Here is a 25,913-nt window from a genome sequence, read left to right as displayed (position 1 = left end):
GGTAGCCTAATCACACACTTACTATGGATCCCAATTTCTGCATCTGTTTAGATGAACCACTGGCAAAATGGATGTGTGGCAATATTCTACAGTGCCCCCAAAAATGAATGAATGAATGAATGAATGAATGAATGAATGAATAGGAGTACCAACCTGCCTTCTTTATGGTGACTTTTTAAAACCGATCACATATACTCTCTTCCTCTTTCCTTCTTATGCTCTTTCCATGCGTATTTTTGTGGTCCCATATATACTAAGAATAGGATTACTGTCTGTTAAGAATTCAGTCTAGTAGAGTTGAGATACAAGTAAACAAAAAATTCTCACTCAATGCAGTAAGGGTTATGATATCACACGAGCCCAGAGGAAGAACAGCTAATTTCGTTTATGGGGATTAAGGACGGTGATTTCAGGATTATGCCTGACACAAACACACAAGTATCTGCATATACATGTATAAACACACACTTTTTAAGTACATTACTTGCTTTTCAGAAGTAAGACAGTAATGACTCAGAGTTGGCTGATATGTTTGTCTCCAGTATAATGAAAGAAATATACTGTCTCAATTGGGGGTTAATATTTATAAACAACTTGACTTTTCTGAAAGAATGAAGTCACATAATTTTAATATACTAATGCTTTTCTAATCTCTATTGTATTTTCAACTGCTGATTATAGTCAATACCAAAGGAAAACTTTCATTCTATGCAGGCTAGAGTAGAAAGCAAGCTGGATAAATTTTTAAAATATAGGTATTACTTCTGGTTTGTGGGTCATAAACTATATGATTCTGACCGTCACTTAACATTTAAGTTAAAAGTCCATTTCTTCACTGAAAGCATGAGGAAGCAAAGCAATGTGATTTTAAGATCTCTTTAAATTTAAACATCTGACCTTTATAAAAATTCTGGTTTAATGAACACTTTTAAGCTAGCATAATCTTAAGGTAATAGCTTTTAAGTTCCTGCTCCTAGAAAGTGCTTATAAATTATTTATGTTCTCCTGCTCCATATAAAATTTGACTTTGTCCTACTAGTCACACACACAGTTCCCATCACACTAGTCAAGACCCGTCAGACTGGTTCTATTTAGATCATGAGTGACTTCTTTCTTCACCTTAATCCAGCCCATGAAATTGCTGATATAGCCTGGATGCACGCACTTGACTGCAGACCTTGGTCTCCACAGGACTCTTCCCTGCTGGTCAGCAATGTATCAGTGAGTTCCCTTTTCCTTTGTCTTAAGATTACTTGTAGTTTAAAATGACAAGAACCACACCAGGGAATGTGTGGATCTTTAATTTACTATTTGTTTAATATAGAAACATACTTTTGATATTTAGCATGCAATTATGTCAAGAAGTACATTTCTCTTCTTTCTATATTAGTGTTCCTTGTCATCTTGGGATTCATTCTAAAATATTTTTCTATATACTTTCAGATGGGTTCAACAAAGGATAAAGGTACATCATGTTTGACAGCTGTCTTTTAGTTAGCTAGTTAGCTAGTTTCAAGAATAGAACATGTTTTTAGCTTGGACTTTGTTTTATTGGGAAAATACTCTTATTTTCAAAGGTATTCATGAGAAAAAAATAAATCTAAGGTCATGCAGATCAAAATTACATTCATTTCTGTTTAAATAGTTAAATTTAAAAAACTGTAAATGTTTCTCAAGAGTAAGAAATAATTTAAGAAGATAGTCTGATTAAATTATTATAGTTGATTTAAAAAATTAATCCAATGATGTACCTGACCAAAATCACTTCTCTAACAGATAAGTCAAAATTATTTTGAGATTGTTTTCATTAAAAGTTAGAAATTACATAGTAATAAGGTTTCCATGTACTAGTTTGGGCTCTGAAAAATATTTTATCTTCAGATTAAAATTCTATTTTCTCTAATTCATATTTTGGCATATCATTTTATTAAAAAAACTTCTAGTTTGAGAAGAAAACAGTTTGGAAATGTAAAACTTCCAGTGGACTCTTAATAGGGAAAAACACTCAGGCTCTGTCATTGATAGAAAGTTTTCTAATACTTGTTATGAAAAGTTTAATACTCTTCTGTATATGTTAATGAGGCTACTAAGAGCTATAGACATAACAAATTTGGTCAGAATTCTTAAGCCTCCCTGCCTTTTGTGAGTACTTCCTCATAATCCTTGATTTTTTTCCCCTGTCCTACCCTTTTTACTACGTTATCTGTAAGAATAGTGCTCTAGAAAAGAGAGGTTTTATTTAAACATATAATCACTATCAAACTGAAGATACTAAATGGATTTCAGGCTTTGTCTATGCTAGATATCAGTTAGTCGAGAATTTGTGTAGAGTAGTTCTTATGTGGGAGTATTGGAAAGCATTTTTCTGAGTGTACTCTAATCTGAAGCAAAAGATACACCTATTTTTTGGTATTCAGAATATTTTTGGTACTTCATAGTAGAGGGAAGATAATCTCTCAAAGGAAAAAAAAATAAACAAACAAAATAATTTCTTTCTGGTCTAAAACTCTATAAAAAAGTGGAGCATATCTATGTTTGTCAACCTAGGAGATGTTAAGAAAATGGGCTAGAGCGGAAAGGGATTAAATTTATTATGCACCAGACCAAGTGCAGTGCGCTAACTGGAATGCTTTGAAGAAAGAGATGTAATTGAAATATGTAGACAATTTTTTTAAGGATGTTGTTCATAATTGGGAAGGCATATAAGAAACACTGTGGGCTTTTATCAAATGGCACACTCCTTCCTCTTTAGCCAAATCTCTAAGAGCCCTTTCCTCACTTTACCTGTTCTAAATGAAAACCAATATTTTAGAATTTAAAAGTAAGAAGACATTTGGACCCGGTAAATATTATTCTTCATAGTCTTCCATTTCCCCCAAGCTCTTATTTTTTTGCTATTCTTTCAGCATGAAAAGAATAACACTTGGATTTTATAAAAATGCACACACAGAGAGCAGAAGGTTAAAGAAAACTTTATCAGGAATAAGTTTAAGGGGTAGAGGGTTGGGAAGAGGAGAATATATTTATTAAATAAATATTTATTGGTGATGAGTATATATATACCAACTGTAGTTACCAGCAATCACTGACAAGAATTAAGGATAAGCAGACTGAATTTATAGACAATATCTACATAAATTTAGATACACAGAGAGAAATGAGTAATATTCAAATCTAAAAAAAATGGACAACTTTAATTTTTGCTTAGTAGGATCAGAGCTACATCTTAGTCTGTGTGTGGGCCATGGATCCCCTCCATTAGAATCATTGGGTGCTTATTAAAAATAGAAAAGTTTAGTTCCAATCCCAGAAATTCTCATGGATCTCTGGTTGAGGCATGGCAATGATATTTTTATTTAAAAGTTAAATTCTTAGTCACACTAAAGTTTGAGAGATGTACAGCATAAAGTCATAAAAAGGAAAGGAATATGTAAGACAGAAAGGAATTAAAGCAGAAATGAAATAGGTCAGCTTTTAGAAGAGGCAGCCCTTTGTTTTATTTAAATTGGTATAATTATATCTTAATGGGTGGTGATCTTTCCCTAGTCACCTTTCCCTCCAAGGGAGAAGAGCATTCATTTATGCAATGTAGTGATGATTAAAGAAGAGAGGATAAATTCAGGAGGTATGGGAAACTGATGGGAGTACAAAACATGATTTGGGAAGTTTATGTCTAACAGAGAAGGTGTTGGTTTAAATTAAAAATCTGTTTTCAGGGAAACCTTAACATAGAGCCAGCCAAGCGTATCTCCCCTCCCCATCCCAACTTGAAGTCAGTCAGTAGTGGTACTGAAGGGTTATCATATTGAGGTTTAGGCCCAGAGCTGCTATGGGATCCTGCTCCAAGTTTTGATAGGGCCTCACTTCATCAGCTACCATCAGTCCTGGTCCATGTAACAACTTTTATTGAGTTCTCATGTATATTAAATTCTGCGTGGAAGAAAACTACCTGTGGAACACCTATTATGTATTGTACATTTTGTAAAATGTGATCTCATTTAATTTTGGAAATACCTTGAGAAACACTTATTGCAATAACTCCTTTAAAAGATGGAATCAGTGCAACTCAGGCTGTGCAGCATTAGTAAGTGTTGGATGTAGAATCTGAGCTTGGCTTTTCTGGCTCCAAGATGTATGGTGAACACATTGTCTATCACGTGTGCAGAGCTAAAGGAAGAGTCTTTGGAAAGTTTGCATTCTGACAGAGATAAGGAATACACACACACACACATGTATACACACAGATACAGACTGGAGAAAATGCAGATGCATTTATAGGCATAGATCGCTATACACTGTCTAGGCAAAGAAACCGATCGTACACAGGTTGATGTGAAATAAAGTACATACCTGCTGAAAGAGGAAGGGTGGTGCTATAATTTTACTTAAGAAACATTTTAAAGATGCACGGACTGCCCTTTTTTAGATTTTCTTAAAACTGTCTTTGTATTTAAATAAGATGAAAATATGACCTAACTTCTCTACACTATCTTAAAGACGATCAGTGACTGAGAGTGCAGCACCTTAATTGCATCATCACTGTTTTCTAAAACGGATTACAGCATTTGCTATTTCATGAAAATCAAGTTCACTTAGGACAGTGTATCATGGAAGGATTCATCAGTCTGTAGTAACTGTAACTGCCTCAATGAACCTTATTGTTATTTTTTCATTGTTGTCCGCTTTCCTCCAAAAATATGTCATTGCTTCGATACAAGGAGGGAATAAATTGAACAATTCAAGAAAAAAGGCAAAATCATGCGTTTCAATATCAGCGTTGAGATTCGTAAGTAGGTCTGATGGCTTTAGTACTTGAGAATGGGGTGAGTTGGGCATTTGCGGAGCAGGTCATCTAAGATGGAAGGTGGTCCATGCTCTGGCTGTCTTTCATGGCTTGGTCAGCATTAGGTTTTAGAGGAAATGCACAAAGAAATTCTCAAAATGCACTCCTTCAGACATTTTTTCATCAAAGATAGTGCGTGAGAATTAGGAAGAATGATCTCACAATTTCAAGCATAATTTAATACATTGGAAATGAGTGGATTAGAGAATAAGAAACTTCTAAGAGGTTGAGGGGGGGAAAATGGGTTTAGGGACACCAAGTCATGCCAGAATCTGCGTGCGAAAACATCTCCCACTTACATATATGGTCTGTGTGGTTGGGCAATTTGTGAGATTTTTTAGAATAGTAATTCTGAGGTAATAGAACTAAGGGGAATCCAAAGTACCATGTACCATGACTAAATTCTACCCTCCAATCTTTCATCTGAAAATGTCAGAGGATAACTCTTTTTCAAAGCTGAAAAAGCAGATATAAAAAAACTTACCACTTTGTTTAAAGTTAAACTGTGAGTCAGTACAGAACAAAGTAATAATTGCTGTCATTTGTTTTACATGTTCTATGAGCCAACTACTGTTCTAAAACATCACAAGTGTTTAATCTTTAAAACAACCTATGGTTACATTATTACACACATTTTATAGATGAGGAAATTGAGGTTCAGATGATAACATTATCTTCTCAGAGGTAATACATGGCAGAACTGGGAATTAATCTAGGTCCATCTGACTCCAAACCTATGCTCCTAACTACAGTGGTGTAACCATCCTCACGTCTCTTGTATCCACTTTGGTAGTTCTACTGCTAGGATGATTTAACTGTCTGATTGTGTCAAAAGATATAAAAGTTATATTTACAAGGAACAATGCTATTATTCAATGAATAGTCTTCTCAGTGGACCTTTAAGGCCGGTAGACAGGAAGCTTTGCTATCTGTGTTTTATATAGTAGGTGATACAACCTTCAAAGATTAGGTAATTTGCATGTGGTTACAGGAATTGGTGAGTCAGTCAGCACTAGAGATAGAATCTGTTCTTCCTGTTCACCTGTAAACCTAATCCAATACCATCAAGTGGAAGGGTTAAATTAACACAGATGACTTAGGAAATACTATTGCTACTGTATCACTATTACATTTGAAGATGTATAGAAATATATGGCCTTTTAAAAATTAGTTGTTCATTTTAAAAGCTGACATGCCAGGTCAGAGTTAGCAAAATCCACAGAGGGTACATATAACAGGAAGAAACAAGTGTATATTCTGTATAGTTGATTCCACCATTTATTTTCTTATTTGGTATTTATCAGCAACACTGTAAAGTAGGTAATTTTAACATTACCATGAATTTACAGGTTGGGAAACCAAAGATTAGGAAGACAGAGCTTTCCAAATCTCTGAGTAAGTGATTGGTAGAGCTGGAGTTGGAACATAGGTCTTTCTTAGTTGAATTCCGTTCGCACATAAGACCTAATGCAAACCCTTGACACATGCAGCAGAGTTGCTATGGGTAAAGTGGCACTAATCTTGGGAGCCTCACTGCTCTATCTTCTCCTTATCCCCTTAGGCACACAGGAGGCAATTTGAGGGACTTTCTACCCACTTTGAAAACAAATTAATTTCTCACTATGAAGGAGGATATAGTGACAACAGACAACATTTGTGGAGCACTGTGTGCCTGGCCTGATCCCAATTGCTCTGTGGACGTTATTTCTTTAACCCTCAGAAGAACCTATACTTAGGTCCTATCAGTAGCCCCATTTGTAGGTGGGGAAATGTAGAATCTGAGAGAGTGAGTAATTTCAGGCCCACCTAGTGAGTGAGAGGCAGAGCCAGGACTAAATCCAAAGTGTTGGATGCCAAAACCCAGACCTTTATCCAATAAGTAAGAAATGGAAATCATTTGCTTAAAGCCATAGAGTATAGTCAAGAGTATCTTAAAATCAGCTGCTAGAGAATATTACATAAAATTATTTTATCATCTTTCCCATATAAACTATAAAAAATTAGTTTCCCAAAGATAATTACAAAAAAGTGGCAATTCACCTTGATTGCAACTGATTTGTTTTGCATATTGTAATAGCATCAGATTTAGCTATATATGAGGGACAAGAAATTTAGGGTAACAGTGGCTTATAAAAAATGGAATTAGTATAAACAAGTCTGGAGGCAGGCAGATAGGCCTGTGGACAAGGGACACTATTCTATTTTCCAAGATGGCTATGTGCTCAACAAATATCAAAGATTGTATTATTAAGAAAAAGTTATTTGGGGTAGACACCAACAAGGATCTACTACAGACATGTTAAATTTGAATGACTAGAGGTATATTCTATTGTGATGAAAAGAAGGCAGTAGATGTATGGGTCAGAAGGTTAGCCAAGTGATCTGAGCTGCAGTTATGGATCTGGTAGTCATCAGCAAGTAGATGTAAATTAAGGCCATAGCATTGGTAACTGAAGATATTTTATTCTTTTGGATAACACCTTTCTTATACTATTATGGTATTAATTTGGTGTTCCATTCAAAAGTTAAGACTCAATACTTCCACCTATTATAGGTCAGCAGCTGGGACAGGAAATTCATTAATCAAGAAATCTCACTTCTGGGAGAATAATTTAAACATTAACAGAATCCATGCATTTTCCAATTGCCCTTCATTGATACATTAATTCTGGTAGGGTTTTATTATAAAAAGGAATTTCTAGATTATTGGAGGGATTCTTTGTGTGTGGCTTATAGTGTTTGCCAGGAAAAAGCAATCCGGAGTATACTGTAGACTCTTAGTGTGTCTTTCAACTGACACATTCCAATTCTAAGGGCCATCATTGTTTTACATAAAATGAAATTTCACGGTTCTAGAGATTTTAAAACTGGCTTAGGAGACAAGTAATAACATTTATGACTTCCTCATATGAAACTTGAATTATTTAAAATCACTTGCAGTTCCTTACTTCATTCCACTTAACTGGCATGTGGCAACCAGAAAAATGAGATATTTGAAAAATTATGTTAAAGCTAATTGTTTAGTAAATGCTAAATTTTAATTATAATATATTAAGCATTTTTAAGTAATGTGAGGCATGGAGCACTAACTTTGGTGGAAGATAAAGAGTATCTAGATCAGTTAAAATACTCATTGCTTTTAGCAGATGAGGAAAATGAGAGGGCACTCAACATCACACAAGTTGGGGGTTACGGATGCTGGAACTTATCTGATGTCGAATATGCTTTCAGGTTTCTCGTCTCAAACCTTCAGACTTAGATGAAAGGACTTAATCCTTAAGCAGAAACCTTTAGGTCTAAGATGCAGGTCACTGGACTAACAGTTTAGAGCTCATTCTACTCTATCACGCCAACTCTCGCAGGAGGCGTCTAAACAAAGTTATGAGAAATATTTGGTAGGAAGACATCTAACATTACAAAAAGTTTCTGAAATTCTATGTTATGTATTAACAGCCTCGAAAGTGTCTCTGAGCTTATGTTTCTCAACTATTTTTCTTCTGATCATACCTGCCACCACATAATTACACACTCCCTGTTAATTCTTATTATTTTTTTTTAAGTATTTTAATTTTTTATTTTTTATAAACATATATTTTTATCCCCAGGGAATTCTTATTTTTTTTAAATATATTTTTAAGTGCGTACAATTCCCCATGACTGGCTGCAATGGCATCCCTTGTCAACATTTCTGTGGAAACTGTTGCTTTTAAAGTTCCTTACTCAGATTGTGGCAGTTTATTACCTTGAAGTAAAAAGAGTTTGAAGAAAAGAAAGCAAATATCTTAGTAGAATTAAGGATGAAAATAGCTCAGTTTATAAGTCTATAAACCCATACTAATTATTTAATAATATATTTAAATTTTGTGGCACCACATCTATCTGTGATTACATATTTCTAGAGGTCAGGCAAAGTGTCAACCTGAATCTCAGTTTGTAGTTTCCTGTGCAGTACCATATCTGGTTGGGGACTTAATAAATACCTTGTTCATCACACAGTGGAGATCAGAGACATTCCTTACTGTTGAGTTGTCACTGATACTTGCCAGAGTATAATACATGTATTTAACAAAGTCTGATGATCGCATATGTGATCTTCACAACTTCCTTTAAAAGTAGGTGGGAGGAAAGATACTATCACTTGAGTGTTATGGTTGGTTAAATATAGGAATGGTTAAGTTATGGGTTTTGCTAAAGTTAAAAGTTCATGAGTGGTAGGGTTTTCTGTCACAATGGTGAGTCACAATGTTTATTAAAAACTTACTACTATAGTAAGTACTGTACTTATTACTGTACTAAGTAATACTATGTTTTTATGCCTACAATTTCAATAACCTTTAGATACTTTATAATATGAAAATCCCATTACAGAGCCATTTCAATAATAGTTAAGGAAGTATTGTTAGATTTTATTTTATATTGAGTTTCCTTTATTCTTTAATTTTTTCTCCAGTGTTCCAAAATCCATTGTTTATGCACCTCACTCAGTGCTCTATGCAATACATGCCCTCCATAATACTCTCCACCAGGCTCACCCAACCCTCCACCCTCTTCCCTCCAAAACCCTCCATTTGTTTGTCAGAGTCCACAGTCTCTTATGTTTCGTCTCCCCCTCCGATTTTCCCGGTCTCACTTCTCCTCTCCATCTCCTGATGTCCTCTGTGTTATTCTTTATGCTCTACAAGTAAATGAAACCATATGATAATTGACTCTCTCTGCTTGACTTATTTCACTCAGCATAATCTCCTCCAGTCCCATCCATGTTGATATAAAAATTGGGTATTCATTCTTTCTGATGGAGGCATAATACTCCATTGTATATATGGACCATATCTTGTTTATCCATTCGTCTGTTGAAGGGCATTTTGGTTCTTTCCACAGTTTGGCAACTGTGGCCATTGCTGCTATGAATGTTGTGGTACTGATGGCCCTTCTTTTCACTGCATCTGTATCTTTGGAGTAAATACCCAATAGTGCAATTGCAGGGTCATAGGGTAGCTCTATTTTTAATTTCTTAAGGAATCTCCTCACTGTTTTCCAAAGAGGCTGCACCAACTTGCATTCCCAGCAACAGTGTTAGAGAGTTCCCCCTTCTCCACATCCTCTCCAACACTTGCTGTTTCCTATTCTGTTAATTTTGGCCATTCTAACTGGTGTAAGGTGGTATCTCAATGTGGTTTTGATTTGAATCTCCCTGATAGCTAGTGATAATGAACATTATTTCATGTGTCTGTTAGCCATTTGTATGTCTTCATTGGAGAAGTGTCTGTTCATATCTTCTGCCCATTTTTTGACGTGATTATCTGTTTTGTGTGTGTTGAGTTTGAGGAGTTCTTTATAGATCTTGGATATCAGCCCTTTGCCTGTAGTGTCATTTGCAAATATCTTCTTCCATTCTCTGGGTAGCCTCTTTGTTTCATTGACTGTTTCCTTTGCTGTGCAGAAGATTTCAAAAGCTTCAAAGCTTGTTAGATATTTTTTTAAATTATCATAGAGCTTGGTATGAATGATTCATACTGCTCCCCTTCCCCACACCATCAAACTGTTTTTACTAAATAGTAATTGATGTCATTTGCCAATATTACCCATATTGAAGAATACACTAAGAGTATTACAAAACTAATTTTGGTTTCAATGGAGACTATAGTTCATTACATTACATACTAATTTTTTAATGAGGAAAGGAATTGTATTGTTACTAAATAATTGTTCACTGTTTATCTTATGGTTGCCATGAAAAAGTTACCTGAAGAGGGTTTGCTTGTTTGTTTTGTTTTTTTATTTTTGTTTTGGAGTTGGCTGCTGGAAAGCTATAAATTTTGTGGCCTGACTTAAGGAAATGTCTAGATGGGAATTAATGTAGTCTTAGTAATTATATATATATATATATATATATACACACACACACACACACACACACACACACGTATATATATATATACACACACACATATATGTATATATTTATATATATTACTCTATATATCTATATATACTCTCTCTATATATCTATATATATCTTTCTCCTTATGTTATCTTAGGCTAATCTAGAACATGGTGTAATATATGCTCAAACATTTTTATTAAAACAATGAACTCACCATTTATCTTAGTGTTGTACAGAGAAAATGGAAATGGTTTTCTGGTCATTAGACTCCCACCTTGTTGTATGAGAACTATTTGTAGTTAACATTCTTGAGAATGCACACATAACCAGTCCAAGGGCCTCGCTGATGTTAGTAGATAATTTATAAATATGTTTGTGTAACAGTTAACAGGACAGAAATATGTTCTTTGCAATTTTAGAAGTAATTTGTATTTATTTTTAGAAAAAGCAATGAAAATATATGATCCATGAACACGTATACAAATTTTAGTTCCAACCTGTATATTTTTATAGTCTTATTTGACAAGGTGTAAGAAAGATTAAAGAGCTCTCCAATGCCTGCTGCTAAGAGTCTTCCACAGAGAAGAAATCTCCTGAAGTATTTGTGTGGATAGGACAAGTGGGTACAACTCAATCAGCTAAAGAAATAAGCTGGTGACAAAAACATAATAAAAATTGAATTAATGCTTATTAACTGATATTTGAAATCCTAAGCACTGACTTAGGGGATTAGCAATGTCATAAAGTACTAGGTTCTTACATCATTGTGACATATTTCTTTATGCTTTTGTTTTGATATTGCATTGCATACATGCAATAGCCCCAAGTAATGTGTTTCCTGAAATTAATGTCCCCTCATTGCATTTGTCACTTTCTATACTATTATAACACTTTACAGTGGATAGATCAAATCACAGTTGGAAAATCACGTGTTTTAAACATATGTAATATAGAAATATTAACCACAAAACGTGATCATTATATAAAGTGTTTTATGGAAATCAGGTTTTACTTAAATAATAATTATTCTCCACAATGTCCAACCTGTCTTTCCTTGTGCGTATATACCAAGTTCTTTTCTAAGACTAAGGCAAACCAGAAGTGCTTTGAGAGATATGGAGACCCATATTGTGGTATTGACAAATGATCAGTTTAACTGGTTTAGTCAACTTCAATTCAGTTCCTTCTGTGAACCTATCTTGAGCATGTGGTTTGAGAATATAGAGATAGTAAGGCTCATTCCCTACCCTTAAGGAGCTCAAAATATGTACTTCAACACGATGCTCAAGGTAGACCTAACTGAAGCGGAGGGGATTTTTTGAACAGGCTCTTAAATACAGATGAGCTTTTAAGAGGAGGGGTGGGAGGTTGGGGTACCAGGTGGTGGTTATTAGAGAGGGCACGGATTGCATGGAGCACTGGGTGTGGTGAAAAAAATAATGAATGCTGTTTTTCTTAAAATAAATAAATTAATTAAAAATAAAAAAAGATGCAAACAAAGCATTAATCCTGTTACTCCAGGTAGGAAACAAACAGAAACAAAGGCAAAGAGCCTGAAAAGTTAACGGGGAAAAGAGGAATGCCAGGCTAAGGCCAACTTGGGTTTTTAGTAGTCTCAGCCATTGGCTACATCATTTCTAGAAAGATAGCTTACTGGAATGGAGAATGATTCAGAGGTTAAGAGGACAGAAGAGAAGCTGGTATTAAGCTACAGGACACAATTAAGTGAGAATTCCAGAATAAAGTCAGTGGCAATGGGATTGGAGACAGACTACATTAAATTTGCCATGCAGATGAGACTAGAAAGTGAAAAGATTATTACAGCTTCCCAACACAATTAGCATTGATTTGTAGACTATTGCTTAAGTCAACCATCAGTGAACTATGGCCCACCACCTGTTTTTATACAGTGCTTGAGCTAAGAATGATTTTTATACTTTTATAGTTGAAAAAAAATTAAAAGAAGAAAACTATTCATGAGAAAATTAGATGAAATTCAAATTTCAGTGCACAGAAATAAAGTATTATTGGAACACAACCATGTGCATTTGAGCATTGTCAATGGTTGCTTTATGGCTACAAGGGCACAGCTAAGTAGTTGCAGCAGAGAATGTGTGACCCAGGAAGCCTAAAATAGTTTCTATTGGAACTTTACAGAGGAGTGTGCTGACTTCTGGCTTAAGTAGTTGATAATAATGCTTTGGAACCACCAACGTTATAGATGATGTACACATATTCATTTAAAACCTCTCAGCTGGACTGGGTTGGTGAAACATGAAGACTAAGAATATCACTGCCGCTTACCATTACTGAGGATGAGCAAAGAATTAGTCATCTACTGTTAATCAGTCTACAGTGGTGGTGTTATGTAGGGGTTCGTTCTGATAAACTTTCCTCTGAAGCCCTATGAGCCGGGACTTACTCTCCAGGGCTTGCTATGAGGTTTATTTGTGTTAGTATCTTTTGCTTGTCCTTGCCCTTTTGTTGCTGTTGCTGCTTTTCCTTTTTAGTACCATTCTTAAAATGACACATGAAGAAGTGATAGCACAACTCTGGATACAACTCTGGACATATTAGTTGTCTTCCGACAATTTTAGGTTTATAAAAATGTACCTGTATTTTAACTGCTATATTCATCATCTACTCACAACTCTCCACAAATTGAAAGGAAAAATCCTAGAAAGAAATAAATTTGACACTATTGAAGCTATTAGAATTTATCCAGTCTGAAGGTGATTTTACATGAAAAGGTTCAGATAAGTTTCAAAAGGCCACAATAATCACAAGGACTTGTGTACAGGAGGGGTTAATTATATAATTGTCTACTGATATGTAAAATGGATTTATTCCTCCATTTTACCTATCTTTTTGAACACAATTCTACCATGCATGGTTTGAAGTAGTTCATTACTTAATCTCTTGCTGAGAGAGCAACAGAAAGTAATTAAGAAACAGGGTGAATCAGTTTACACAGCAATGCCATACAGACTAAGAAGGAAGATTTAAAGTCTCAAATGACAAACATCTCAGTAATACGGTCATTACCATTATTATTAATAATTAAAATAATGATGATAATAATAATAGACCTTGCTGATAATTTTCTGCTTGTGAACTCAAAGTAATAAAAAAAAACACTACTATTTTTATCTCTGCATAGTTCATCATGTTAGGTGGGGTCTGAAATTATTATCTCTGGTTTTGACATGGAAAATATAAGAGAGAGAATTGAATCTACTGGTATAAGATTATACAATAAATAAGTTGGTGGCAAGACTCAAAATCAGACTCTCCTCATAGTTTATTCAAAATGTTTTTGATGAGAGCACCTGGATGGCCCAGTCAGTTAAGCAATGGCCTTTGGGATCTAGCCCTGAGTTGGGTTTCCTATTCAGCAGGGAGTCTGTTTCTCCCTCTGCCCCTTCCCCAACTCATGCTGTCTCTCTGTATCAAATAAATAAATAAAAATTTTTAAAAATTATTTTTAAAAAACCTGGAACATACAATGCATATTTTTCTGCAACATTTTTTCCTTAAAATGTAAAATATCATGACTATTTCCATCTTGATACTTCTAGATTTATCCCATCAATTTAATGGCTGTGTTGTTTTAATTTTCTGTTTTGATAAAAAATTATAGAACAATTAGAACTTCTGCCATATTTCACAGTTCTACACAGTGATCATATATTTTTGATAACTATAGCACATTTGCTATAATTACAAATTCATAGTCTTCATCTGGCATGTTTTGACATTAGTTGAGAAGCCCTTCCCTCCCCATATTTCCCCTAAAGTTTTGTTTACATCTGCTATGCACATCTTATTTCTTCTGCAACAGGTGAATAGCAAGTATTCAGAGATGAAGGAACAGGAATGAATTTTTAGGGTTTTTAGGCACATTTGCACATAAAAAATTAATGACCTCCTCATGGAGCAATCTTTTTATCTTGCAGTAATTGCCATTGTAGGATCAGGTGTTTGGAATATCATTTAAGGGAGGACTGAACATTGAAGAGATTGGGGAGAGGAAGATGACGTGTCCTTGGCTGTATAGTCTCATAGGAAAATCACAGGAACAATACAGGAGACCAGATAGAGTCTCTAGAGCCTTTCACTGTATCTCAGTGCCTTCAGGAGGGCAGAGTCATGTAGTAATGATGACAGTCTTGACTTCTGTGACCAAGTTCCAACAAAACAAAACATTGAGGCAGAGCCAAGCTATGATGGGATAGGTCCCAAGATGATGTCACATCTTGGTCCTACATAACCAGAAACTGAGTCCCCTTGCTTCCTGTAAGCAGAAATTATTTATTGCAAAAGTAGCTGTGCAATTTGCAGAAAGTTTTCACGTTCATGATCTCATTCAGGATCTCAGAATCAACCATGTGCTTCAGACCGAATGTCTATACTGTCCCTTCTTGACAGAGGAAGAACTTAGCTCAGAGTTTAAATGATTTGTCCAAGTCACACAGCTGTTAGGGGAAGAGCTAGATTGAGAATCCTCCCCACTGTGACTGACCTCCCTGTGCTCCTTCAGCATCACACCACACTTCGTCCCAGCCCTCACATACCAGGCAGTGCTCTGGAGATAAGCATATTTGCCAGTGATTCTACCAGCATGATAAATACCTCAAGAAATATAAAATAACAGCTTCATATTCAAACTCCTTAGCCAACTCTGACTATTATTTTATTTTCTTTAACTTTTGAGTTTGCTTAGCAACTACTAAAAACAAGGAAACAGCAATTGTACTAATTAAACAAAAACCCAACTGACCAACATTTTTCAGTAACATGTTTTTGGAAGCAGAAAAAAAATGGGAGAGGTTGAGGGAATCCTATGCATAAGGGATTTCTTGTAGTGTTACTGAAATTTAGAGTACAAGCACTCAGGTTCTCTAGAAGGAAATTGCGGTAATCTCTTATGTGTATTCTCAAAGTTTGTTTGGAAATAATTCAGAAAAATAGAGTAGAAATAGAAATTTTATCTGGAACAGAATGGATCAAGCTGTAACATATTTCACAGACCTTTTAAGATTTTAGAGTGGTAAAACCAGGCTTTAAACATTTTCATAGCTCTGATTGTGCCTAACTCATTATTTTGGACATAATCAGCGCAATAAATCATAGTGAACACTTACTAAGTATTTTCTACATGCCAGGCACTGTTGTAGACCCTCTATATATAATAATTCATTTAATCCTTACAACAATCCTATGAGATAGGTACTATCACAATCATCTTCCCTTTATGGATGAAGAAACAGGCAGAGAGATGTCAAATGACTTGCCTAAGATCAGGCAACCAGAGCCAGAATTGGCTTCAGCAGCCTGGGACCAGAATCAGTTCCAAACCTAAACAGTATTCTACCACGTGAGGGTCCTGAATTCCCCAGAAATATCTACTTTACCCAAGGAGTGGGTGTGGTGTGCCCTGTGATATAACCCATTTATTTGCTTGCTTTCTCAGGCCAGCTGTGGTGAAGAACAGGAAGAGACTTTGTTTGGAACCCTGGGTTATTGGCCTCATCACCTTTATCTCCCTGATTGTCGTGGCCGTGTGCATTGGACTTACTGTTCATTATGTGAGATACAGTAAGTACGGGCTGCCCTGGCATCATGTGACTTACCCCCAAATGTTTCCTGATGTGCATTTTGGTTTTGATTTGCCTCAGGCTTATTCATTCATGACTACAACTCATTGGCAGAGCTGGTACAAAGCATTCTTTACCTGCCTTGTCTCTCTCACATAATCCTTATAAGACAAGGAGGATTCTTTCTTCTATCTTTGATGAAGCAATGCTTCCTGCTGGGAATAGCATGCTAGTTTTTATGTTCATTAATAAGTGATAATCAAATATTAAATAGGGGAAGACCATGGGAGAGCTAGAGTTGACCGTGTTGAGTTGTTTGAGGATGCAGAGCAATCACCTTGATTTAAAATTATTCCAACTTACTGACATCCTGAGAGCCCAAAAGATAATTACATAATCAAGGATCATAGAGAAGTTGTCTCTGTTCTGTACTAGTAAGCTGGAAAAATGCTCATAATTATATATTGTTTAGTAAGTGTCTGTTTCTGTTGTTTTTAATCTCATCTTGGTATGTATTGCATGTGATTAAAGAGGATAGAATATGCTGAGAAGGTTAATTATAAAGAGGTTCACTCTGTGGTAATCAGGTATCTCACAGCTAGATGAACCATGAGTCTGCTCTGTTATTAGAAAGGTCCCCAGGGTACTTCAGGACTGTTCTTCCAGGGTATAACAACCCTTCTGAAGTTTCCCTCTACTCTGCCTCAAGTTATAATTAGTTGACTCCACTATGACCTATTGGCTTAATATCTCCCTTAGTGACTAGCTAATGCTTTGATGTTCAAGACACTGTAACCAAAGAAGCTAATTACTTGATTCTAATTTAATTGGGAATTTGCACAAGTTGCTTTCTTGTAAAGAGACAAGGTGATCTGTAAATTGGTTATCGTCCTCCACTGACAGACATAATCTCAATTCCAATCTCAATTTCTAAAGCAAGGTAGATCATTTCTGGGTAGTTTAAAGAAAATATATTTAAAGTAAAGACTTTTTTTTGGTTGAGTTTACCCACACACAAGTCCTTAAATTTTGGAGTATCTATATTTTGGTTATTTCTGTGGACTGTCTTTTTAATTAAAAAGAAAAAAAAATAATGGCTAAAATAACTTTATAATTCTACAGTTCCGTTAGGAATATATTGAGTCTCATAATATTGTAAGCGTCATAATTCACAGGTGCTTAACACTATGTTTTGTTCATTTTTAATATTCCCAGAACTTAGAAGGATCTTGCCACATATTAAATAATGAATATCTATTGAATACTGAATGATAAAGATTAGTGAATCAAACCTATGATATTTTCAAGGGGGCATACTTTGGTTTGTCTGACATCACAAAGAATTCCTACTAAAGCTAGAGGTCTCATTGTCTCAGTGAGAGAAAATGTTTCTTACTGATTCTCCATTTGCCTCTTCCCAAGCCATCTTGCTCACATGCATACAATGAAAACCTGGCAAGATTTTTCCAGTCACCTGTTCCTGCATCCTATTGTTTGAATGATCAGTTTAGTAATATGGAATACCCAACTTCCACACTGCCCACACAGCACACCTGAATAAACAGTTACTGTCTTACATGTGTGACTTGCCCTCTGTTCTGACAGAGAAACAAAGAACAGAGTGGATATAGCACATGAGCATTTAGGAGTTGGCATACCTAAATAAGCAAACTAAAATAAATAGTTACAGAAACAGACAGATTAAGAGGGAGGTGACTTACCTTGAAAAAAACCACAACAACATTATTTTGGTATAAAGCCCAGGACTACAGAGCATTGTGTGTGGCAGCTGGTGTTCAGGGGCCTTTGGGACTGCATTTCTGTCCCTCTGTGAATTGAATGATAGAAGGTGACTCTATTATAAGCAACATCCTTGTAGATAACAGATTCACAAACTTTTTCAGAAAATTGTCAATAAACTAATGTTCATCCTTAATTTTCTTATTTTTCTGTTAATAGTCCCCAATATTTTCCAACAACTACACATGCCATATAATTCTAGCAACTAGGAAATATTGACACTTAGTGACCTGTTTGAGTCTATTGACTCAAAGTAAAATATTGACTACACACAAGTTGTTAATTTGGTTGAGGTATATGAAATCAATGGTGTTTGCCCATTTTGGGCTTCTAGAATGGTAATTTCAAATTTATTAATCTAATAATTTTTTTTAAGATTTTATTTATTTGTTTGAGAGAGAGAGTCAGAGAGAGAGCATGAGCAGAAGGGAGAGGCAGAGACAGAAGTAGACTCCCCGCTAAGCAGAGAGCCAGATGCAAGGCTTGATTCCAGGACCCTGGGATCATGACCAGAATTGAAAGCAGATGCTTAACTGACTGAGCCACTGAGGTGCCCTCAATCAAATTAAAATATATATATATAGGACTAAAATGTGGAAGAGTCAGTTCTCCTCTCTAGATACTAACTTCCCAATGAGGGGTTATGTCCCATCATCTGCATTATCACATATGGGAATTGGTTAGAAATGCAGATTCTTAGGCCCAATTTAGACCCAATGTCTAATATTTCAGTAAATTAAAAACTTTACTTGAGATTATGTATATTTCCAGGGACCTACCTGCATTTCAGTTCACTCTGGCCATTCATGTCAAGGCTGTTCACTGAAAGGGAGCTAAGTAAAGAGGGAGAAAGGCAAAACCTCCCTAGCCCCTCACTTTGGTGCTAATTCCCAGAAGGTACTGACCATTCAGGCTGCCCTTCATCTCTTTTTGTATCACTGGCCGTTCCTTAGCCTTGTCAATCCAACCAAATCCTTGGGACAGCTGGGATGTTCTTTTGAAATTTACCAGTAGTTTTTTCCATAATTCTTATGTATAAGAGACTTCTCCTACAGCTTTGGTGAATGGGTTTGGTTTTTCCCACTCCACGAAGTGGTATATAAAGAAGGTTTGTGCTTTGAGAATTAAACTTTGACTTGAAACCCAATTCTGTCTTTTCTGGCTATGTCATGTTGGGGATGGGCAACTTATTTACATTTCTGAGACTGTAGTCTTTATCTGTTAAATATGAACAATACTGCCTTCCCATGGGAGTTATGGTAAATTAAATGAGATACATGAATATGCTTGGGACACAGGTGCCTACCGTTACTTTCCTTTTCCTCTGGGATTCTAGTGAAGAAGGAAAGAATGAGAAGCAAGAGAGAAGAGGAAAGAAATTGAGATTAGGGGAAGCACACTCCATTATCCTACAATAACCAAACACACAGCTGTTTTGATCACCATAATATTCCTAATACTCAACACAGAGTATTGAGTATTAGTTTCTTTCATAGAAAAGGTAGTTAACATTAATATTTGTTGAATGAATGAATCTTCTTAGGGCTCATACTTGTTTCATATAGATGTGTAGATGGATGCTCTATTAATTTTCAGTGGGCCAAAAATGTGGGCTGTTTAACTGGATGCAGAAAATGTACACAATGGCAAGACAAGACAATCTCTGTGGCTGGTGGGAGAAAATCAGTGGAGTGACAAGGGAGCCAGGCGAAGCCAAGTATCCCTGGAAGGTTATGCCAAATGGCAGCTCTAGCTCCCTAGCTGAACTTCAAACATTTTCATCCTTACCCTCATCTTCTTTACCCCAAATAAATTTTCCTACACTATAGTCCTTGAGACCAAAATTGATATGTAATTTTACTGAGTTGGGAGAAATCTACTTTTGGAATATAAAAGTGCATTTACTCTTGGGAAACTTCCAAGTCCATTCTTGTTTTTATGCTCAGATGGTGTGAATTGCTGCCTCTCGTGGCTAATTCAGGAATGGATAATACATAACTAATTAGCCCATAGGAACAACAAGCATTTCTTATGGATTTTATACTCTAAATATTATAATGATGAATGCTGTTGTCTTTTATTCTGAGATAACCATGAAGCTCAAGGCAAGGTGATAGAGGTGATGATCTGAGGTAGGGCCCTTCTCTCTGGTCTCAGTCTTTCTAGCAATCCCCAAACATGGAAATAATGACGCTTTACATACATCTGATAAACAGTATGATTTTTTTTTCCCTCTCCCTTCATAGATCAAAGGAAGACCTACAATTACTATAGCACATTGTCGTTTACAAGTAACAAACTCTATGGCGACTTTGGAAGAGAAGGTTCTAAAAACTTCACAGAAATGAGCCAGAAAATTGAATCGATGGTAAGCACTTTTTTCCTCCATTTCTAGGGCATTTGTTATCATTTTATATCCATTTTTTTTGGTACCTAGTTTCCATAATATCCATTCAACTGATCTTGCTTATCTTTGAAAAATGGGAAGCAGCCCTGCCAGAAAGAAGTAAAACAAAACTGACAATACATGACTTGGGAGAGTATGTCTTGCAGGGCTGATGCAAGTGACCTTAGCCCTTCCTTCATGTCCCTCCCACTCATTCTTCCATAGCTAGTGCTACAGTCTTAATCAGCAGAGTCCAGAAATTCTGGGAATGTGAGGGTGACCCAAAATATGACTGCTGTATCCTATAGAAGACACCATGAGCAAAAGACCATAAGATTGAAACTATTCAGACACATACTTGAATAGTATTTTTATATTTACAAATATCTGACCTTGGACTACTTTTGGGTAGATAAGTTTATAGGAGACACATGGACACTCATCTTTTACTTATTTATTTTTTAAAAATATTTTATTTATTTGACCGACAGAGATTACAAGTAGGCAGAGAGGCAGGTAGAGAGAGGGGGTAGGAAGCAGCTCCCTGCTGAGCAGAGAGCCCAATCTGGGGCTCCATCCCAGGATCCTGGCATCATGACCTTGAACAGAAGGCAGAGAGTTTAACCCACTGAGCCACCCAGGTGCCCCTGGATGCTCATCTTTTAAAGGCTTCAACATTCATCCTCAGAAATGAATCAAATGTTTTTAAAAGTGGAAAAATTATCAGGATAGACCAGGAGAACAAGAGCCTGGTTTCTAGTCATTGTCAGATTACTTAGTCTCTTGGTCTCACACACTGAGACCAAGAAATACTTGACATGTTTACCTTGACTCCTAACTTAAAAATTTAAGTTGGTTAGAATTCTTAATTATAGTAGTAAGAAATATCTCCACAAGATGCATTTTTCTATCTTATTGAAGTAAACCTAACAGAACATACAAGGTAGACTGAGTATCCTAGTTCACATGGGCCTTTCTAAGAACATTTTTAATACTGAATTAGAAGCAAGTTATGCTAGGATATTTGGCAAATTTTTTACTAGTTTTAAGAACCGTGTGACACTGTCACACACTCATATCTATGACCCAACCATCAGTTGGCAGAATTACTTCATTTCCTTTGTTTACTTACACGGAAGTCTCTATCTTAGGGTATGAACAGTTTCTCTTTCTTTAAAAAAAAAAAAAAAAAAAAAAAAGTATGTTTATTCTTTTTAGTATCTTTCTGAGTGTAGATGTCACTCTTGGCCCCACTACTATGTCTCCCCAATACTATAACTTCTAACAGAGAGTTCATTTGAAATCACTGCGTAGAATACCAGAAAAGATTCTTCAAGTTGAATGCATTATGAAATGTTGATTAATGCTTTCTGTTTTGCTTTGTTTTGTTTTTAAATTTTCCTTAGAGCTTTAAATTGACTTGCAGAAATTATTCTCACTGACATATTTTGAACATTTTTGGAACAGGTGAAAGATGCATTTCATAAATCTCCTTTGAGGGAAGAATTTATCAAGTCTCACATTATCAGGTTCAGGTATGTAGAACTAAAATGCTGACTTCTGAATATAGTTTAAAACTAAAGCTGTGAACTTGGTCACTAATAAATACTGTTGTGAAATGTTAGTGATATCATATAATTCAATTAAACCAACATTCATTTGACAACTGTTCTAGGTCATGGGTTACAATTTGCTTTATACATTCTCTAAACCTATAATAAAGCATTTGTGTGGTGAATAATTTCAAAAGACAGAGGTGTTATTGGTGGCTATATGATCGAATAATTTTTTGGAAACTAATTAGCATAAATAGGGACCTAAGCCATAGCCCTTAGTTTAGTAGCCAATCGTCCTCTATGTAAAATAGTGTAGTAGATGAGGTGTTCTTCACCTCCTATTTCTCCATTTTCTTCTCTACCCCTTTCTGCTTCAAATATTTACCTAAGAAAATCTGATCTGATAGTCAACCATCAATAAATAGAATTTCAGAGCACACTGTTTTAAGAAAAATACTATACTAGGATCTTAAATAATATATTGTCTAAATACAAATTATTTGAATTTCTCAAAAATAGAATGAAAGCTGTTTCCAGTATTATTTCAATGACAAAAACTCCAAGAGTTCCTTCTCAGTCTATCACTTAGCTGACATCTATTCTCCTGCATTTGAAATATTATTCTCTCTTGGATCTGTATCTACTTCTCCCAGCCTTAAAATTTCAATCTCTCAAGGGGTCTTCATGCACCCACATGACTTCATATGCTTTTGAAATCTAAATTTCTATTTCCAATCAAAACTGTTTTTCTGATTTCTACAACTACATACCTGTCTATGCACATCTCCACATGGAAATTCCACAGAAAATTCTCTAACTCAAGTGAAACCCAATTACACTAATGGGAAACATGGATATCAATCTACATTCCTCCATTTCCTGGGCCCCTCACACTTTATGAATAACTAAGTTCTACAGGTTTTACCTTCCAAATCACTTTCCAATTTGTTTACTTCTTCCTCCTAGTACTCTTCCTACTCATTAGTATTTCTTCTGAAATCAATAAGAAGAAACACAAGTTTGTAGGGAAGATGACATCAGTATTAAAGATGTTGAGTTGAGATACTAGGGGACCACATGAACCTGAAATAGGGTCTCACTCAGCGGAAGAAAAGGGAACTGAGTTAAAGATATGCCTTGTTCATTATCAACTAAGAGTACTGGAACATGTGGATATAAGCGGAATTTTTCAGAAAAATGGTAATGCAAGGAAGAAAATGATGGTGAAGAAAGCCTGAAGAGGGGCGCCTGGGTGGCTCAGTGGATTAAGCCGCTGCCTTCAGCTCAGGTCATGATCTCAGTGTCCTGGGATCGAGCCCCGCATCGGGCTCTTTGCTCAGCAGGGAGCCTGCTTCTCTCTCTCTCTCTCTCTCTCTCTGTCTGACTCTCTGCCTACTTGTGATCTCTCTCTCTCTGTCAAATAAATAAATAAAATCTTTAAAAAAAAAAAAAAAAAAAAAAAGAAAGCCTGAAGAAAACAATAGCTAAGGAGATGGGGAAAAAATAGGATCCTAGGTAATATACAGGGAAGGAGAAGGAAAAAAAAAAAAAAAAAGAAAAGAAACGTGAGAAAGGCACCACTGACATGAAAGATAAAAATTTACAGCATTGACAAAATACTCCCAAGAAACCAAGTAATATGACTAGAAAGAATTCACTGGATATGTCAATAAGGAAGTCAATTAGTGTAGAGAAAAGTCTCAGTAGAATGGAAAGGGAGGAAGCAGAATGCAAAAAAGTAAATATGAGGCAGAGTGTAATTTATCCTTTCAAGAAGGTTTGCTGTGATAAGAAGGTGAGAGATAAATTGAATATCTGGGGTAGAGACAGGGTTTTGTTTGTTTTATTTCTATTAGTCAGCCAGTATAGGAATAGTCTAAGAGAAAGAAGACAGAATAAATAACTGTTGTACAGATTTGCTCAGTGAGTGAAAGGAGGTGAGAAACAGAAGACATCTTCTCAACAACTCGTTATATAGTATTTCACTACAAATAATGTCAGGAGTTCAGCCAATGTCCTTTTGATGGACACTTGGGTTTTACATATTTTTTCTGATTTAAAAACAAGATTATGATAAACATGTATAAATCTCTTTGTACACACAAGAGTATATTTGAAAAGAGTGCTGTATCAGAGAGAATGGATCATCAAATGTATAACTGATAAACAAAATGGACCTCTAAAAATGAGGCTCTAATTTATATTCCCACTTACAGTTTATATAAGGAGTCAATACATTGTATAGTGAGGAGTAAGACTCTCTAAGAACTGATTGCATGTGAAGAAAAAGGGGTAGAGTAGCTGACTAAGAATGAGAAAGAGAAGTCAAGGATGATTCCAAGAAGTAATTCATTCTAAAAACATTAAGGTTGATTAATGCTCTATCTTGAAAATATAATTAGGTGAAGTCAAGACAATTTGGTTAAGCATTCTAATATCCTTAGGTTTAGAAGTTGTTTAGGAGAGCTTGACATTGCTTAAGAGATATGATTGGATTTAAGTCACAGGGAATTAAACCTGAAAGCCAAAGCCAGAGTTGACTCCGTATTGACCATACACTATATCTGGTAGTATTAAATGATTGACAAGAGAGTGTCTTTTTATATTAACAACTAGACATTTTGGTGTTAGAGAGACTGTGAGTGTATTAGCTTACTATCAGGGCGGCCGATTCGGAAGTTTCATATGTGGTAAACAATAGGAATATAGAATAAAATAAATTGGATCTTTTATTTTGATTTTTAAAAATAATTTTACATCTTTTAAAAAATAAATTTATTTGTTTGTTTGTTTGTTTATTTATTTATTTGAAAGAGGGAGCACAAGCAGACAGAGCAGCAGACAGAGGGAGAGGGAGAAGCAGACTCCCCACTGAGCAGGGACCAACTCCCCCCCAATGTGGGGACTCAATCCTGGGACCCTGGGATCATGACCTGAGCTGAAGGCAGATGCTTAACCAACTGAGCCACCAAGACACCCCAAGTTGGATCTTTTAAATTACATTATAAGTTTGTTTTTTGTGTGTGTTTCAAATGAATGATCAAGAAAAAAATAGATTGTTATATTACCATAAATCTAATTCCAAACTATATCTTTTAAAGACATATATTTTTTTTTATCTTATTGGTCCACAGTCAAGAGGAACATGGAGTGTTGGCTCATATGCTGTTGATTTTTAAATTTCGCTCTACTGAGGATCCTAAAGCCATTGATAAAATTATCCAGCAAGTTCTACCTGAAAAGCTGCAAGATGCTGTAGGACCCCCTAAATTAGATCCTGCATCAGTTGAAATTAAAAGTAAGTTTCTTTCTCTTATTTAGTTTAATTCTCTTACATAAAACAGCTCCATCTTAATTTTGGTCTTAGGCACTGATGGGCGGTTAGTAGAGAGGAGGGAAGGGGCAGAGGGAGAGAAAGAATCTCAAGCAGGCTCTACAGCCAGCATGGAGCCCTACATGGAGCTTATTCTCATGACTTAAGATCCTGACTTGAATCGAAATCAAGAGTCAAAAACTCAAATGACTGAGCCTCCCAGTTGCCCCTTAGGCACTGATTTTTTAAATGTTTTGTATGTCCTTCAATTATTGACTCTTGCCACCAATAGAACATTTCTTTGGGATTAAATTGGTCATAATGAATTATTTATTTTTTATATTACCCTAAACTTGTGCCTCCTATGCAAGTCTGTCTTTACCTCTGGGACTGGTTTCTTTTCCTGCATTGGACCTTACACTTCAGCTATAGCAGCCAATTATAAATGGAGAAAGTAGCTTTGTATATTCTTCTCCATCTTGTTGTTTCCATTTTATGTTCTGAGAGTATGATGTGTGGAAAGGTTCATGCCAT

General features: G+C 35.7%; 1 protein-coding gene across 1 annotated transcript in view; it reads left to right on the top strand.

Annotated features, from left to right (window-relative positions):
* The first annotated feature begins 1,164 nt into the window (after positions 1-1,164).
* LOC116584061 (transmembrane protease serine 11E-like) overlaps positions 1,165-25,913 on the top strand; it is a 44,890-nt gene continuing 20,141 nt past the window's right edge. Inside the window, exons 1-5 of the mRNA XM_032332037.1 lie at positions 1,165-1,221; positions 16,201-16,325; positions 20,371-20,492; positions 21,978-22,045; positions 25,201-25,364. Of these exons, the coding sequence (XP_032187928.1) occupies positions 1,214-1,221; positions 16,201-16,325; positions 20,371-20,492; positions 21,978-22,045; positions 25,201-25,364 (487 nt within the window). The 5' untranslated portion in view covers positions 1,165-1,213. The remainder of the gene's footprint in view (positions 1,222-16,200; positions 16,326-20,370; positions 20,493-21,977; positions 22,046-25,200; positions 25,365-25,913) is intronic.

The sequence above is a fragment of the Mustela erminea genome, chromosome 2 (assembly GCF_009829155.1).
Source record: "Mustela erminea isolate mMusErm1 chromosome 2, mMusErm1.Pri, whole genome shotgun sequence".
Taxonomy (NCBI): Eukaryota; Metazoa; Chordata; class Mammalia; order Carnivora; family Mustelidae; genus Mustela; species Mustela erminea.
Note: the sequence above shows the minus strand (reverse complement) of the source record. Positions and strands in the feature narration are given on the sequence as shown.